This window comes from Ochlerotatus camptorhynchus, unplaced genomic scaffold, assembly GCF_037179485.1.
Source record: "Ochlerotatus camptorhynchus isolate MF236.1 unplaced genomic scaffold, CSIRO-AGI_Acam_v1.1 ptg000261l, whole genome shotgun sequence".
NCBI lineage: Eukaryota > Metazoa > Arthropoda > Insecta > Diptera > Culicidae > Ochlerotatus > Ochlerotatus camptorhynchus.
The window spans coordinates 1526976-1545330 of record NW_027040751.1 but is presented as its reverse complement, the minus strand read 5'-3'; the positions used below and the strand labels follow the sequence as shown (position 1 = coordinate 1545330).

At 40.1% G+C, this 18355-nt stretch overlaps 3 protein-coding genes across 3 annotated transcripts in view; all 3 read left to right on the top strand.

Annotated features, from left to right (window-relative positions):
* Positions 1–18355, top strand: part of LOC135705187 (uncharacterized) — a 351007-nt gene that overhangs the window by 231994 nt on the left and 100658 nt on the right. The gene's annotated exons all lie outside the window — the stretch shown is intronic.
* LOC135705201 (uncharacterized) overlaps positions 1786–18355 on the top strand; it is a 217881-nt gene continuing 201311 nt past the window's right edge. The window contains exon 1 of the mRNA XM_065226810.1: positions 1786–2938. Coding sequence (XP_065082882.1) covers positions 1787–2728 — 942 coding nt within the window. The 5' untranslated portion in view covers position 1786 and the 3' untranslated portion in view covers positions 2729–2938. The remainder of the gene's footprint in view (positions 2939–18355) is intronic.
* Positions 4008–17025, top strand: LOC135705194 (probable cytochrome P450 313a4). The gene is made up of 5 exons (XM_065226799.1): positions 4008–4397; positions 15144–15338; positions 15406–15591; positions 15652–16281; positions 16470–17025. Exons 1-5 carry the CDS (start codon positions 4088–4090, stop codon positions 16811–16813), a joined length of 1665 nt encoding a protein of 554 aa, XP_065082871.1. The 5' UTR covers positions 4008–4087; the 3' UTR covers positions 16814–17025.

The window sequence follows — 18355 nt, the reverse complement described above, 5'->3', positions numbered from 1 at the left end:
TTAGAACATCCCTGAAGTTTTCAAAATCGCACTGAAAAGCTCAGAAGATACCTGATTTGTTCTGTACCTCCCTGATTTTTTCAGAACTTCCTTAAAGTTCCAGATATATTCCTGAAATCATGGATCGGTCCGGAAAATCTTTGACATGTGAGTCAAATGTCAAATGTCGTCAAATGACGAATCAGCCTGATGTAATTTGCTCCGATTATTTTGAAACTTTGTATAATTGTTTGTCATGGTCAATTATGCACATTTGAACTAAATTTCGACCATTTTGAATCTCGCTAAAAATAATGCGTATTTCAATGATATAACAAATCATAACTTGAAAACGCTAATTGCAATCAAAAAGGCATTTGAGACAAAGTTTTAGGTAAAAATAGTTACTTATCAAGAAAAATATACAATGTTAAAAAAATTAACTAGTTTTGAGTAAAAAAAATCAAAACAAGGTTTTTTTAAATCTTTATTATAGAGATTTTTAGACGAAGGCATCAAAACAAGGTAAATAAAACTTATATGACAAAAAATCACCCCTTCAGCCTTTTTTGAACAATTTTCATAAAAAAGCTTACATAAAAAACTATCTTCAATGAAATCTTCAAGATGAACACTAAATATATTTTTTTTTTAATCCTTAAAAACCATTTTTTGACATATTTTTAACTTTCTCTAATTAAGCAAAAAAAAATGTCTTCTGCACAAAATTTTATAAAAAAAATTAAACAAAAATCATTGTCCTAAAATTCTTGTGCAATGATTTGTGTTAATTGTCAAAATTATCACAAAAAATTGTATTTTTATAAGGTATTTAATTAAAAATTTAAAAAAATACTCAAGGGGTTCATTTTATTGTTATTTAAGTTTAAATTACTTTTCTTCATTTTAACCCAAAATTTCTAAAACTTTTTATGTGTACATATTTTTCCTGGAAAGCAATATTTTTTCACCAACTATGCCTCAGTCGTCATTTCGATTGGAAGTTACGTTTTCGAGTTATGATTTGTTGAAAAATATCAAATCAAATATGCCATTTTGAAGTTGTTTTGCGAAATTCAAAATGGCCGAAATTTAGCTCAAATGTTAATGGTTGACCATATCAAACAATTATGCATTGTTTCATGCAAAACGGAGAAGATCGAGTCTGAAATTCAACATTTGTTTTGCTATTTGGCCTGGTTCATTTACCACGTAAGAATCTATGAAAACCAACCCTCGCAAAAGAATCGATAAAATCCTGGGAGGAGAAGATATTAGATATGTTTGTACGAGCTCAATTTTGTTCATATGAGCACACAGTAATGGGTGGGTGTCTAAAAAATTAACTTATTCATTTTATTGAACAGAGTTAATAAGAGAAGCTCATGTAGATCGGAATTTCAGCACCAATGTAGGTAGTTTTCATTACAAAATATCAAATCGGTTTTAGAAACTGGATACTCATGGAGTAACCATGAGTAACCACCACGGAAGGCCTGATTTTAGAGTTATTATGCCATTTGAAAACATTTTTTATTGATGCCAATACCATTAACCATTTTTCATCACCATATGATATTTTCGGCTGATTCGGTAGTTTGAAGGACATTTGGAAATGTTGGGCCATTTTGAAATAACGTGACACTTTTATTACTAAAGGGTGTCCACGATGAAATTGCCACACTATGAAATTGCTCTAACTTTTTAACCGTTGGGTAGAATTTAATGAAAATTTGGGTGGATTTAGTTCATAGTGCATTATTTACATACTGCAAGTTTTAAAGTCCTGCGGTCAAAACTCGCGGAAATGGAGTCGAAAGAACAGCTCGTGCGTGATAAAATCTTGCGCATTCATCACGAGAACAAGGATCTCTCGCATCGTTCCATCGCTAAAACGTTGGGAATCGCGAATTCCACGGTGTCGCGAGTGATTAAGCGGTTCGAGAAACGGTTGACCACCGATCGGAAGCCCAGAAGTGAAGGAAAAAGTATTCCGTACAACACCAAAAATCACAACCGCGTAGTTGGGGCCTTCAACCGAAATCCGAACGCCTCCGTTAGGGATGTGGCTAAGAAGCTGCACCTAAGCCGAAGTTTTGTCCAGAAGGCCAAAACTAAGGCTGGGCTTCGAACGTTCAAGGTACAAAAGGCCCCTAATCGCGACGAGAAGCAGAACAAGTCTGCCAAAACCCGTGCCAGGAAGTTGTACCTCAACATGCTGACGAAAGTTGAATGCTGCATCATGGACGACGAAACATATGTGAAGGCCGACTTCAAACAGATCCCCGGCAACCTGTTTTTCACGGCCAAGGATAAGTTCAGCTTTCCGGAGCATGTCCGCACTCAGAAGATGTCCAAATTTGCGAAGAAATTCCTGGTTTGGCAAGCCATCTGCACGTGCGGGAAGCGGAGTGCACCTTTCGTGACCCAGGACACGATGAACGGACAGGTGTACATAAAAGAGTGCCTCCAGAAGCGGCTGCTTCCTCTCCTGAAGGCCCACAACGTCCCAACAATCTTCTGGCCGGATTTGGCCTCATGCCACTACTCCAAGGACGTGCTGAAGTGGTATGCGGACAATAAGGTCAATTTCGTGCCGAAAATGTTCAACCCTCCCAACACTCCGGAGCTCCGCCCCATCGAGAAGTACTGGGCGATTATGAAGCAGCACCTTCTTAAACGACCTAAGGTAGTGAAGACAGTCGAGGAACTGAAGAAAGTATGGGTTTACATGCAAAAAAACGGTTGATTCACAGGTTGTGCAGAATCTTATGGCCGGGGTTAAGGCCAAGGTGCGGGCATTTGCGTATGGACTGTAAATAAAATACGAGTAAAATGGTAAAATGAAGTTTAATAGTTATTTCTCAATCCCTGAAAATTTGATGGCAATCGGATGAAAACTCGAATTTTGCGAATCAATTTTGTGTGTGGCAATTTCATCGTGGACACCCTTTAATTTGTCGATTTTATAGACCTTTCCAGATTATTTTGGATTTGCAGCCCATTTTGTATCAAACAAGTGATTCGTTTTAAGTTGCTGGGCTTGATTCATCATTTAATGTAATGACTTTTGTGGCGTCAGATCTGATATCAAATAATCAGAAACACGAAAGCCAATATTTTGTCATCCGAAATCTCGAAAGATTTTCAGTGTCTATGAGTCTACATTTAAATGAGCTCAAGATCCCGAATAGTAGTCTATGTTTTAAATCCAAAACAATTCTTTCGTCCCAAGATCGAATAAGGAGATTATCAAAGACTATAATATCGGAAATATATTTTTTTATACCGTTAATATGTTTGATAAAAATGACAGAACCTCTAGTGGCTACTATTCAATTCAATACCACCTTAATTATCGCGCATAAGACAAACTCTGGAATGAAGTATCGCAGTCCAACAGTGTTTCATTTAGCATTCCAAACCCTCCCTCCCCGTAAAGCGCATACACACCATCTCAAGGACAAACAGATACAGTTATTGCCGGTCTATACGATATACATATTCACGTGTTGATCACAGTTATAATTGATAACTCCTTCCTCCGAGAATCAATATAATGGCTGTATCCGGAGACGCGAGGCGATCACAAATTGCCACCTTCATCGCCCGGTTTGTACGACCCGTCACAAATTGCTTATTGTTGTTCAACTTTCACGTGCAACAACGTTCCTCTGAACTAAAATTTCCACCTCACCAGCTATCATAGGTACCTTTTTTGCACTCACACATACAAGCACTTACCCACTCGTAATGGAATAATAATCGGAATGCACACGAGTACTAAAAACCCTAATTTTGATCTTAATGAATGGCAATCGTGATCAACAGTAGTGACGTTGTATGATAATTTGTAAGCTTAAACACAGAAAAGGCGCTTTACTGGAATTAGAACGAGGGATATGCTGATGCTGATGGGCGGGTGAAGAAGCTTCCTAAAGCTGGTGATTACGAATGGAGATCATGACTGCATGGCCTTGTTGACAGGAAGTCAAAGCCCGGAATAGTGCTTCAGTTTGATCAAGGCTTTCACATCCGAGTATCCCCCGTTGAATGACCTGTTTTCCGGTGGCCGGAATGAATCGAAGCTCAATAAAGTACGAACGCTATGAACCTCCGGAGTCCACTCACTTTCGATTCGCGCTGGAAGTTCGTTCTCAGGATCTCGATCCGCGTAGTTTACAAATCCCGAGATATCGTTTGGAGTTTCCAAAACACAGGAAATTGTGCGCGTGTGTTCCTTATCGGAAAAAAAATGTGGAATACAGTTCTTCTGTATGGATTAAGTGTTCTGATCGTGGTTGGTGTGTATTATCGATGGTCCCGACGGAAGGTGTTGGCTGCTGTGGCCCATATGAATGGACCACCTAAGGTGCCTCTGCTTGGACATCTATATTTGATGAAATTCACATCACCAGGTGATTTAAGCTGTTGGATTTTAGTGTACTGATAGGCTAAAGGATGTACTCGTCGAATGAGGTGCAGCCATGTCATGCCGTAGGAGGCAGTTCAGTTTGGTCGTGAAAATTGTCGGGTTCATGGGCTTCGTACGATTGCAAAAATGACATAGACTCTAAATCGTTCGAAATAAACAACTGTAAGTGCTCAAAGAACAGTAAGCTAAGTTTAGGGAGGCAAAGTTGAAATCGTAAAAATCGAAAAGCAGTAGTGAAATTGTGAAAATATTAGGCAAAGATAGCTGAAGATGAGAGAATAATTTCAAAATGTATCAAATGCAGAATTGGTTGCATGGTTTGTAAAATGCTGTGGATTCTCATGTACTCTTGTGAAGACAGGTCAATACATTTTCAAAGGCATTAAAGAAATTTGTGAATGCCAATTTACACTAGGCGCTCTCCAAGTGAAGAAATATTGCATGATAAAACAGACGCTTAGAAAAAATATCCGAATTAAATAAAAAAATTATTTGCCTCTGGCATGCAGAAATTTCATAAGAAAATAGAATCCACTCTGAACCGTAGTTGATCGGTTTTAAAACGGAACTTTAGGACAGTCTAACTCATTTCAGGAAAATTATAGAAATTTTATTGGAGAACTGACAAATTTGTGGAAGCTCATGAAAAATCAGGGAAGTAGGAGCTTATTACAGCAATTTAGAAATTTTCAGAAATGTTCCAAGAACTTTAGGGAACATCCGAACCATTCAGAGAAATCTGAAAAACTTTAAGTAAATTCCGCAAACTACATGGCACTAAAATGAACTTCAGAAAAAAAATCACGAGCTAAGATGAACAGTTTTATTAACATCAAGAAAATTTAAGGAACTTTCAAATTGTAGAAACTTTAGAGAATTTCCGAAAACTTCTGGAAATATTCGATAACTTAAGGACAGTTCAATTAAGTCAGATCAAAAATTATGGAACTAAACAGATTTTCCCAGAACTTTAAAAAAAAAAAATTGAGTGTCCACAATCGACTGGCAGATTTCGGAATTTTCAATTAAGCTCCTAGATCTTCAGGACAATTGTAAAAGTTCAATGAACATCAGAAAAAATGCTGGAATGTTCAATAACCTGAATTTCTTGAAATTACTAAGAATATAAAGATCTTTAGGAGTAAGCTTCGAAAACTACAGGGCAGTTAAATTAATTTCAGCAAAATATCGTGAACTAAGATTAAGAACAGTGTTATTAACGTTAAGGAAATTATAGGAATTTATAGGAAAACTTCAGGAAAGTTCCGAAAACTTCAGGGAAAATTCGATAGCTTAAGGATCGTTCAATTAAGTTCAGAAAAAAAGTGCAGGAACTTTAAAGATATTCCAAGGACAAAGTCCAGAAAACTTTAAAGAAGTTCAAAGCATGATGGTAGTTCCGAAAACTTCAAGAACGTGCAGAGCTACGGGCAAGTTTTTCAATCATTTAGTTAAGTTCGGATTGCTTCAGAGCAGTTCGATAGATTTCACTGAAATTTCTGGAAATTCAGTGAAGATAAATTGCTTCAGAGCAGTCTCATTAAGTTCCGGAAATCTTAACAGGAGTTTCCAAACCTTAAGCTGAGTTAAAGATCTTAAAGGAAGTTTCGAGCAGTTCTGAGGACTCAGACCATGATTGTCAGGAAAATTGCGGGAATTTTAGGGAAGTTTGGAGAACACCAGGTAAACTTGGATAACCTTAGGGCAGTTCCATTAAATTGAGGAAACCAGTGGGAACATAGAAGTTTCAAAACATACTGAGAACATCAGGGAAATAAGAGACCATAAGAAAAATTTCGGAAACTTCACAGAAGTTACGAGAAATTCACGAAGATACAAGGCCGTTTTATTAACTTCAGAGCAACGTGTAACATCATCAGAATAGTAGCTAAAACTTCAAGAAAGATTAGAGAACTTCAAAAGGGTCTACACAAATTATAGGAAGAGGAATCGAGGAATGAAAGAAATTACCGAGGATTTTGGGGAAGGTTCATGAACAGACTGTGGGATAATAAGGGGACTTCAGCGGTTATTTCTAATCTGAAAATGGAATTAAAGAACTGGGGAAAAAGTACGGTTTATGACAAATTGAATAACACCTCAAGCACCACACTTTGAATACGCAAAGTTTACTCAATCTCTCAAAAAGGCATTAGAACACATAAATAACAGGACATTGTCCTTGTAAACACCGTTTAAAAAATATTGGAAACCTTAGTGATGATGGATGTCGGTTTTTTAGTTTGGAGGGCGGAAGCTCTGAACATTTATTGTGTGATTGCGTTGCACTATTCAATAAACGATGCAGATTTCTAGATAAAGAACTGACCGTACCTGGAGAAATCTGAACTATAGTATGCCCAATGAAGTTGTAAACTTCATTCGAAGTGGAATTCCATGTTGGGATATTGCCGATAATCAATGATAAAAATCACTCTACCAATAGTGGTTGATCATCAAAACACATGGCAAACAGTAAAAATAGGATAAACCACAATAGATCAAAACACTGGTCGCAGTGGTAAAGGTTGAAAATCTTGTTAGTAGGTATTATGCGTATTGTAAGACCATTGTATCAGTCTCCCTTTCTTACCGTAGGCCATTGCTAGTAATTTTCTTCGTATACGGCCCATCATGTTTTGCACAAGCCCTGTTCCCATTTGTTTGGCTGTCAAATTCCATTTCCGCTTAAAATCCTTCAAGTCAAATGCAGTTACACCCTTTTTATATGCTTCATGTGCTTCACAATTGACGAGTATTCCTCAATTGGCCTTAGTTCCGGTGTATTGGGCAGATTCATCTCCTTGGGAAAAACTGTGACGCCATTTTTGCTTTACCACTGCTGGTGGAATTTGAGTAGTGGCAGCTTGCCAAGTCCGGCCAGAATAGGCAATCCACCTCATGCTGCTCCAGAAAAGGCAGTAGTCTCTTCTGTAGACACTCCTCCTGGTCCCAGAATGCCTTACTGGCAGCGTTTTTAATGTGTACGGATTTTAACCTTTAAATGATCCCGACATGGAAATAAAGGAGACTGCTGCAATATTTTCAGCTTCAACTTCAAGGTGAATCCATCAGCTTCAAGGAAACTGCAGTAGCTTAGTAACTTTAAAGAAGTTCTATGACTTCAGAGACATCCAGAAAACTTCAGAGGTGTCAAGAAATCATCCGAGAAGTCTGCAGAACTTTTAGAGAATTGTTGAATCTTTCAAGAAAGCTAGCTCTAAAGATCTACAGAGAAATTCAGAGATCTTAAAATCTTGAGTTCGGACTTTCGGATAAATTTAAAGATCTTTAGTTTTTGAGAGAGGACACTAAGTAGTTCTAAGATCTTTTAATGTTAGATTCTATCAATTCAGCTTATGGTAATTGCAGACAGTTTTAGTCCGTTAGTTAGAAGGTTACAGCTCTATTGCAGATCCAACAACTCATTTAAGAATGTCTGGAGAGTCACACCCGTTCTGAGGACACTTTCACTCACAATAAGCCCTGGCACGCATTTAGTTTAATTTCGATATTTATTTTGTAAAGAATGATTGGACAGGTCTCACAATGTTCCACTCGTTCACGGCCGTTGATTGCTTCTTTTGGAATCCCTTGTTTTTTCTCACTAACGCTTCGTATTTCTCCAGTCAGAATCACTGGTAGTCTCCCGAAAGTCTCCCAGAAAATAGACAATGCCCATCTCCGGGATTTTTTTTTTTTAAAGGGCATCACTCCATTGTCGTATCGCATGCACCCCATTTTACTACTTTCCTTTCACTTTTACTCTATTGAATCCACGGTACCGGAAATGATATAGATATATACATTATTAGCAAAACTGTGACATAACCACGACGGGATGGCCGTGCAGAACGGTTCAACGGACGTGAAATGGGAGAACATTTAAATTTAACAAGATTTAAAGTATTTCAATGCAACACTCAATTTGTTGACTAACAATTGACACAGTTTTCAATATGCTATCTACACTAAATTATGGAAGCATCTACTTGTGTTTCATACAAATAGTATCAATGTTCCGTCAAGTGATCTTCGCAAGTGCCACATTTTATTCAGGCTCTTTGGAACTAAATCACTTTTTAAAGTGAATTGCACATAAGTATGGCAAATGGCATCACTTACTCACACATGAAATCTACCTCGACCAATCTGGCAGAACGTTAAAGCGCTGAATCAAAAGGCAAGAATTCTGAGAATTTCATAATTGTTCCTAAAATTTCTGGAAACTGCGGGGTCTCAGTTCCAGGGTCATCAGAAAATTTATTAGACCGTTTTCGAGAGTTTCTTGAAAATTTAAGGAATTTCTTGAAGAAACGAAAACTTCAGGCAAGTCCAGAGAAGCTTAAAGAATTTGATATATTTTAAAGAAAGTTCCATGAGCTTCACAGTGTATCACAAAGTTCAAGTAGATTTAGAGAGCTTCAGCTTAGATGAATTCCAAGGCAGTTCCATTTAGTTTAGAAAAATTGCGATTACTTCTTAAAAGCTCTTAGAAATTAATTGAAGAGAACTTTGTTGAAGATCAGAGATTTTAATAAAATTGCCCCTAACTTCAGAAAAGCACCGAAAATTTTAGAAAAGTTAAGAGTTACAGGGAATTTTAAAAATCTAGAAGAATTCGATTTTTTTTTTCAGTTTTTCAGTCTACAAGGAAAAGTATTGTTTACAATTTTATCATCGTCAACGTTTGATCCAGCATATGAGATCTTCATCAGAGCTTGTTTTAGATTATAATCGCGAAACTATTTGCGCTGAACGAAAGACTGCATAGCTTTATGTCCTCTGAAATGTCCAATGACCAAAGCGTCTGACATAAAACATCGTAGCATTTAGATTAGTATTTTTAAGTTGATGGAGTTTTACCCATACCCTATTGATAGTTAGAGGGAACTAAATTATGTGTGAATTTCCAAATTACAGGCACACATAGCAAAAAATAGTGAATAATTAGTTCTTAATTTACCATGACAGCACTGACGATCTCCAACTTGATGACCTACACCAACATTCGCATTGGCACTAAAGAAAAGCGTCAGCAACTAGACTCTGGGTATACTGACTTCTCAATGGTTTTCGATTTAATCCCTCAAGATCTCGCTGACACAAATCTGAGCCAACTTTATATAATACCGTGGATCGCTGATTGAAATCATATTCATCATTCAGGAAGGTTCGTTAAGGTTAATGTTGCCAAATCCGATGTGTTTGACATACCATCGGGTGTTCCACAAGGAAGTCACTAAGGACCTCTTTTTTATCTAGTTCGTTTATTTGGAAGGCTCAATTACAGCGTTAGCTTTACGGAGCCAATAATTTATGGTTCATTGTTTGTAGCAAAATTCACTTATTTCTATGTCTAGTACGAGTTGGGCCGAATGCTCGCAGCCTACCCGAGGTTAGAGGGGTACATTGTCGAACGATCGGATCTGGTGAGGAACAGGTGAGGGTCAGGTGATGAGGTGGGGTTTTGTTGTCTCATCAGAGCGTTGGCACCAGTATGACGGTAGTGCGGTTCTACAATCGTCTGGAGTTCGACAGGCTATAGTAACCAGTGGGCGCAGAGTTTTTTTTTTTTTTTTTTTTTTTATAATCCATTTATTTGTCAAGGCTCAAATGCGTTAGCTTTGCGGAGCCGAATATTTTTACATAATTGTGTGTGAATATCATTTTCTTACAACTAATGTTAGTAGAACGGGGGCCGATTACTCGCGGTTTACTCGAGATTAGGGATTACATTTATTTATCATTTGGAGGGAGGACAAGGGAAAGCATTTTGAACTAATTTAAAACTTAAACGTAAAGGATGACTAAAACACAAAACACTAAACACATAAATCAACAGCTTTAAGAAAGTCGTAAATAAGCTTCATAAAGTCGATATCACGGCAAGCCAAGACGTCTCTAATTGGCTTAAAGGGTTGTTTTCCTCGGACCCTAAGGGAATCACACAGAACGGATCTCGCCTCATGATGCAAGGAGCAGGACCAAACAACATGCTCGATGTCGTGATAACCGTTTCCACAGGTGCACAAGTTGCTGTCGGCGAGCGTAATACGGAAGAGGTGGGCGTTTAACGAACAGTGATTGGACATGAGCCTGGACATTACACGAATAAAATCACGACTCATATCCAACCCTTTGAACCAGGGTTTGATCGACACCTGTGGGACAATAGAATGTAGCCATCTTCCCAGATCACCATCATTCCACTTTTGTTGCCAGTTGGCGAGGACTTGCTGACGAGAAATCGTGAAAAATTCGTGGTAGGCGATTTGTCGCTCGTAAATATCGCCTTCCATAGCGCCCACCTTGGCCAGCGAGTCCGCTTTCTCATTGCCCGGGATAGAGCAATGAGAAGGGACCCATACCAAGGTGATGACATGTGAGCTGTTTGATAAAGCACTCAATGACGATCGTATTTCCTGGAGGAAATACGCCGAGTGCTTCATCGGCCTCATTGAACGCATAGCCTCCAGGGAGCTTAAGCTATCCGTAAAAATGAAATATTGGTCAGGTGGAAGTGAGGCAATACGCTCTAACGTATACGATATAGCTGCTAGTTCAGCAACGTATACCGAACACGGCTTTTGAAGCTTGTATGAGGCGCTATGAAGATCGTGGAATACTCCAAAACCAGTGGACGCATTTATCACCGACCCATCTGTGAAAAATCTCTTCTCGGTGGGGACGTGGCGGTATTTGTTCGCAAAAATAGTTGGGACAATCAGGGCACGGTGAGGCTCTGGAATTCCTTGAATCTCCTGCCTCATTGTGAGATCGAATCTCACGGAAGAACCACTGAAATGATGGGAGACAGCGCGATTGGGGTTGAACGAGGAGGGGCCGATGTCCAGAGTCATGTACTCGTAGTACAAGCTCATGAATCGTGTTTGAGGATTCCGCTCTAGCAGCTTCTCAAAGTTTTCGATCACCAGCGGGTTCATGACTTCACAGCGGATGAGGAACCGGAACCATAAATCCGCAAAACGATTTGTTAAGGGGAGGAGGCCCGCAAGAACTTCAAGACTCATGGTATGCGTCGATTGCATACAACCTAGCGCGATTCGAATGCAACGATATTGAATCCTTTGGAGCTTCAATATGTGCGTCCCCGCCGCCGATTGAAAGCAAAAGCTACCGTACTCCAAAATCGAGAGAATGGTGGTCTTATAGAGTCTTATCAGATCTTCCGGATGGGCTCCCCATGAAGTGCCGGTAATGGAACGAAGGAAATTGATTCGCTGTTGGCATCTCTGCCTCAGATACGCTATGTGTTTTCCCCAAGTGCACTTGGAATCGAACCAGACACCTAAATACTTAAACGACATGCTGTGAGTGATTGTTCTACCCATAAGTTGAAGCTGAAACTGTGCTGGATAAAGCTTCCTAGAAAAAACAACCATCTCTGTTTTCTCCGGAGAGAATTCGATACCCAGATTCATTGCCCAAGTAGACAAATTATCCAAGGTATCTTGCAATGGTCCTTGCAGGTCCGGTGCTGTTGGTCCAACCATGGAAACCACGCCGTCATCTGCAAGCTGCCTTAGCGTGCAATTTTCGGCCAGACATTCATCAATGTCTTTGACATAGAAGTTGTACAGGAGGGGACTTAAACATGAGCCTTGTGGAAGACCCATGTAGCTGATTCGTGCAATTTCCGTGTTGCCATGAGAGAAGCTCATTCGTTTCTCGGACAACAAATTAAACAGGAAATTGTTGATAATCGGAGAAAGCCCACTCGCATGGAGTTTGTCCGAAAGGATGTCGATGCAAACAGAATCAAACGCCCCTTTAATGTCCAAGAAAACTGAACCCATCTGCTGTTTTTCAGCATAGGCTAATTGGATTTCAGTTGAAAGCAACGCAATGCAGTCGTTCGTCCCTTTGCCCCTACGGAATCCAAATTGCGTATCTGAGAGTAAGCCATTCGCCTCGACCCACTTGTCCAGACGAAGAAGAATCATTTTTTCTAACAGCTTCCGAATACACGACAGCATCGCGATGGGACGGTACGAATTATGATCCGAAGCGGGTTTACCGGGCTTCTGGATGGCGATAACTCTCACTTGTCTCCAATCATCCGGAACAACGTTGAGCTCAAGGAATCGATTGAACAAGTTCAACAATCGCCTCTTTGTGACTTCTGGGAGGTTCTTGAGCAGGTTGAACTTGATTCGATCAATTCCCGGAGCTGAGTTATTGCATGAAAGAAGAGCAATTGAGAATTCTACCATCGAAAACGGGGAGTTCATGTCATCGTTTTCCAGCGGCGGATCGCGAGTGTTGCATCGGACCGGAACCGAATCGGGACAAACCTTACGCGCGAAGTCGAAAATCCACTTGTTAGAGTACTGGGCGCAGAGTTGCGACCTATCACAATCACGATCATCAAACAGCTGATGGTAGTAACGCTTTGTACATTCCTATCAATGTGCTCGTCGAAGCTCTCTCCATGACCATCCATCAAGTTGACGAAAGAAGTAAAAGGCAACTGGTGAATGTCGTCTTCTGTTGTGATCCATCACCGATCTGGTCATTTCTGACAATCACGACACTCATCTGTGCTCGTTTTGAAGCAGTTGCTGCTTTGCTTGCTTATGTGAGTGCTTTGGTGAGTGAACCCAACAGCTTCCGTTTAATGTTGCCTGCTTTGTTTGTAACTCACACACTCGCGCCTGCCAAGACGAACTTGGAATGCGTTGGCATTGTTTTCATTTTCTTCTGTCGTTTCGCTTTTTCTCATGATCGTACTGCAGAAGTCTTCACTGTTTTCGTTATGCTTTTCATTATCAGCAGCGAGTGTAACGTTTTGCTTGTGAGCAGCGACCATTACTGGTGATTGTTGTTTGCCATGGCTCTAACTCTCACTGCGTGACAAAACGATCTGTCAGCGATAGTCGGTTGATGCGAAGACGAGTGTCACGTGAGTGTTATGATATTTTGCATCACTGAGTGGGCGACGATGAGTCTCATACAAAAACTAATAAAGAGATATATCTCAAATCAAAAGGAATTAAATTCTTATACTAGTCATTTGCAGAAACACATAAATCTACTGCATATTACAAAGATCGCGGGATCCCAATACGTCTCTGATAAGGATTTAGGGTTGTGTACCTTGGCCCTCTAGAATATTCAAAAATCGTTCTCTGGTGCCGTCATTATCCATACATTGCCAAATACTAAGGACATCTTATTTTCGTTTTGATGATTAACAACGTGTGTGACCATTCGTGTCGCTAACCACTGAATTTCCTGTAAGCTATTAGACAGACAATTTGAAAATTTACCGTGTGGTTAAATCGATCCTAGATTATTGTGCACCTCAACCAGGTCAGGGTTGTTAAAAGGTAAAATATCGTCGTCACCGATAACGTTAAACTCAAGTTATCGTCATAGCTAAAAATCTCGTTAGTTAGTTTTCAAAAAAAGCGCTAACGCCGATGAAGATAAATTATCATTATCTTCATCGAACTATCGATAATTTAAACAGATTATCACGATAACGCTGCAATATCTTTATCTTCAATCCCAGTAAAAATCTATTCCAGTCAGTTTAGAACAGCACTATCGTTCATGCTGGCAATAACGCTCTGATGAGACAACGAAACCCCACTTTCAATCTTTTCCCCTGATCCTATCCTTCGCAATGTACTCCTTTATCCTCGCGTAAGCCGCGAGTATTCGTCCCACATCCTACTAGACATAGAAATAAGTGTTACAAACATTGAGCCTTCCAAATAAACGAACTAGATAAAAAAATCCACTCGATCAACAATTTTATTTTCAGTCTTTATAAACTACGTAGACATTTTAAGAACGGTAGTGGGTGCCACTTTTCATCGGTCGAAACATGTATGTACAACCAACCACACAAGATGGTATTGGTGGTTGAGGGGTAAGCGTAACTGCTTCCTTATCTTAGTGGATCGAGGATCAATATTTTGGAATGGCAATACTAAAGCACTCGGTTCCGACCCATGCTGTGATGGGTTCGATATCTAGGGTCGAGGTGGTGGAGCTATTGACACCTCCTTATGCTCAGTCGTTAAAGGCGCAACAATACAGCAACGTGTTGCACAATTTCTCGACTTCCCTGGGCATAGAGTATGATTGTTCTTGCCATACAATAACACTAATGTAAAAATGGGACAGGCTAAGAATGCTTAGAGCTTAGAATTAAGTTAGAGTAAATTAAGTTTATCTAGATTGTAAGACACACCACGCTAGAGGTAATTTGGTAAACAATCTTGTCGGATTGAAAAGTAGACTTTCACCCTTGTCCCTGTTTATAAATAACTAGCTGAGTGTGCCCGGTCTTGTTTTTTTCCTTGATTTGTTTTCCGTCGATCTTGTTTTCCGTGCTGAGCACCAATGTCGCCGACTGGGATTGAAGCCAGGCCTGCTATGGAGAGAGGTAATCACTCTTACCACTACACCACCGGCACCGCTGCACCCGGTCTTGCTCGGGATTCATGATTAGCTTGAGTTTATGCACCACTTTAAAAAAAACATGCTATATAGTACGTAGCCCCCCTCTTACCTAAGGGACTACCCCCTATGAGCTCCACATGCCAAATTTGGTTCCATTTGCTTGATTAGTTCTCGACTTATACAGAAATTTTTGTTTTAGACAGACAGAAATTCATTTATATATATAGATGATCCATAATGAAAAATAACCCAATCTAAGTAAATGAACTCCCTTTGGCATTTCCCGTTGCAGAGCAAATCTTCCATCACCTCACCAGTTTGGCCGGTAGCCACCAGTCTCCGATGTGCATCCATTTAGGACCCATCATAGCCGTTTGCGTCTACAAACCGGAACATCTTCAAGCCGTACTCACCTCGCCACACTGCATCAGCCGAGCCTTTGTGTATGATTTTTTTCGCGTCAGCAAAGGACTGTTTTCCTCTCCCTGTGCGTCCAGCAATTCTAGAATTGATCATCAACAGTAGTAGATAATAGATTCAATCAACTCTTACAGCTCATATCTGGAAAGGTCAGCGAAAGGTTCTTAACCATTCATTCGGACCGGGTATCCTGAATAGCTTTGTATCGATATTCAACGAAAAGAGTGCCATTCTGACAACCATGATGGGTCTCCATGTTGGCAAAGGAGAACGTGACTTCACCCGCGAGATTGCAAGGTGTACCTTGGATACGATTTATTGTACGTAGGATGCACATTGATGATATCTCATTTAACTATCTCTGTTGAAATTAATTTCAGCCACGGCATTTGGATTGAATTTCGACATGCAGCAGTCTCCGGAAGGAAATAAGTACCTTGACTTGCAGGAAGAGTTCATGGAATTGGTACTGAAGCGCATGTTTTCGGTGACTCATTACATCGAACGCATCTACCGGATGTCAAAGGAATACAAGAGAGAACAAGAGATTCTCCGCTACGCTCGGATTTTAACAAACCGAGTTATGGAGGCCAGGAACGCTGACGAAATTCTGTCTGGAAAGGTTGCGATGAATCAGCCAGAAGTGCAAGAAACGGATGGTAAAATGCCGCAAATATTCCTCGACAAGCTACTAGAGTTGGCTCGGGAAAATAAGCAACATTTAGCGGTAGATGACATTTCCGAACATTTGGACACGATCATATTCGCCGGCAATGACACGACCGCTACCACGATGAGCAATCTGCTGCTGATGATGGCAATGCATCCTGACGTACAGGAACGAGTCTATCAGGAAATCATGGAGGCTTGCCCGGATGCCGATCAACCAGTATCGATCGAAGAGACTACGAAACTCGTGTACACAGAAATGGTGTGCAAAGAAACGATGAGACTGTTTCCGGTAGGGCCCGTCATTGGACGGGTAGCAGAAGCCGACATCCAACTGAGCGGTACGTTCTGTGAAATGTAACGTTGCGATAAGTATTCTGGTATACCGGTAACTATTATAATACTATAATAACTTCGGAAACACCGACAACTATAATAATTATGAAAGTTCCGAGAATTATTGAAATTCATGTCTCGTAGTTCGCAAAATATGATCTATTTCCTTTAAAAACCCTATGTTCATTTGCAGATAAACACGTGATTCCTGCTAGATCGATGGTTTTTTGTGGCTACTATATGGTTCACCATGATTGTGAGATATGGGGCCCAAAGGCAAACGAGTTCAATCCGGACAACTTTCTACCGGAGAACATTAGCAAGATACATCCCTACGCCTATTTGCCATTCAGTGGAGGCCTGCGGAACTGCATAGGAGTACGGTACGCGTGGATTTCTATGAAGATCATGATTGTGCACATACTGAGAAAGTACCGTTTGAAAACATCGCTTACGATGGATAAATTGACCCTCAAGTTTTGCGTAATACTCAAAATTGGCAATGGTTGCTTCATCAGTCTGGAGAAGAGACAGTAAAACAATTATACCCAAACGCATGCAAACAAGCGGGATGAAGTTCCCATCGAATGTAGTAAATTTATTAATAAATTAGATATATCAAACGCACTTACAGAGTATAAAACAAACAGTAGGGCAATCAGTTGTAAATTCTCAATCATTTCGCCCCATCAACGTAGGTACTTAGTAGCAGCACGAAGAGGACAGTACTATGTTAATACCTGCAATGTAATTACACCATGAAACATTATTCAGTTAAACGATTCCCCATACACAATGTAACCCTAGTGTAATAATATTTGCAACACGGTAATCAGTTACAATCATGCACTGTCCGAAAAATGTTCTCCCTCCTAGTCACCAGCTTTGGATTCGTCGTAGTCGTCGGCTTTGGCAGCGGCATCCCGCATTCCCGGTCCGGTAACATTAGCACCGCTCATCGGAGGACTTTTTAAATGTTGTGGAAAGCCCTATTCGGAAATAGCTTCTACACTGCTGCCGATATGCTTCGCCGGTCGTTGCTCTGCTGATGGTGATAGTCGATCAGCCGAAGATCTGAAAATCTTTGTCAATTTCGACCGGTGTTTGGACGAAGTTGGACGGTCTTTTGCGGCCACAGCAAAGCTTTGGATATCGTAGTTTGGGCAAAAGTAGAGAAATGTAGACTGTTGAGTGCCAAGTTGGAGAAAAACAGTATCTGGACACTCGGACAGTTCGTGTACCCACCTGATGAAAAACTACACGCAGAATGTTATTTGTGATGAGCTTCCGTAATTAAGTGAAAAAAAATGAAGAGCATAGATCTACCAGTTTGAGTACGGGGTTTTCCTTAGAGTCTAGTCAGCGAAAGTGCAACTGTACAGCCAAACCATGATGGAGGCGATAAGTTTGATTCCCGGTATCCGGTCTGGATCAGGATCTTTCCGGGTTGAAATCATTCTCATCTTCCCTGTATAGATCGGCAAACTACACAGTTCGAAAAAGTAGTGTAAAGTTCTGTTAAATATGATGCACATAAATGCACAGTGGGGCGATTCTATACAAAAGAAAACTACAAGAGACAGTCCCTTGGGGGGGTTGTACACAACGGTGACGTAGGACTACGTTGTTTTATATAAGAAATGTTATTTTTTAACTGCAGTAGGAGCTTGTATTTTGTGTAGGTATAGGAATTAGAGCGGGGTTCTCTCTTTTTATACTCTATGTACTTCTACTCTATTTGTAGTATGACTATGATTGCCCTGAAAAGAACCTTTTGATATGAATTTTAGTTGGGACATGTTCAAAAATTTTACTCTTTGGGAAAATCTTGGTGGCCCTGACAAGGGCCGATTGTAGTACATGCCTAAAGCCTTTGGAAGATGATGATTATGTGTAGGCAGCTGGATCAGCAAACCGGACCGGACAAGCCCATATTCTTCGGTTCAATGATTGATTGATTGATTGATTGATTGAACTGGTGTCCACCCAGCGCTCTCCTCCCCTTTTTAGTTTTTCTCGTTAAACTCCTTCCCTCAACAAGTTGGTAAATCTTAGCCTTTAGCAGAAAGACGCTTAATA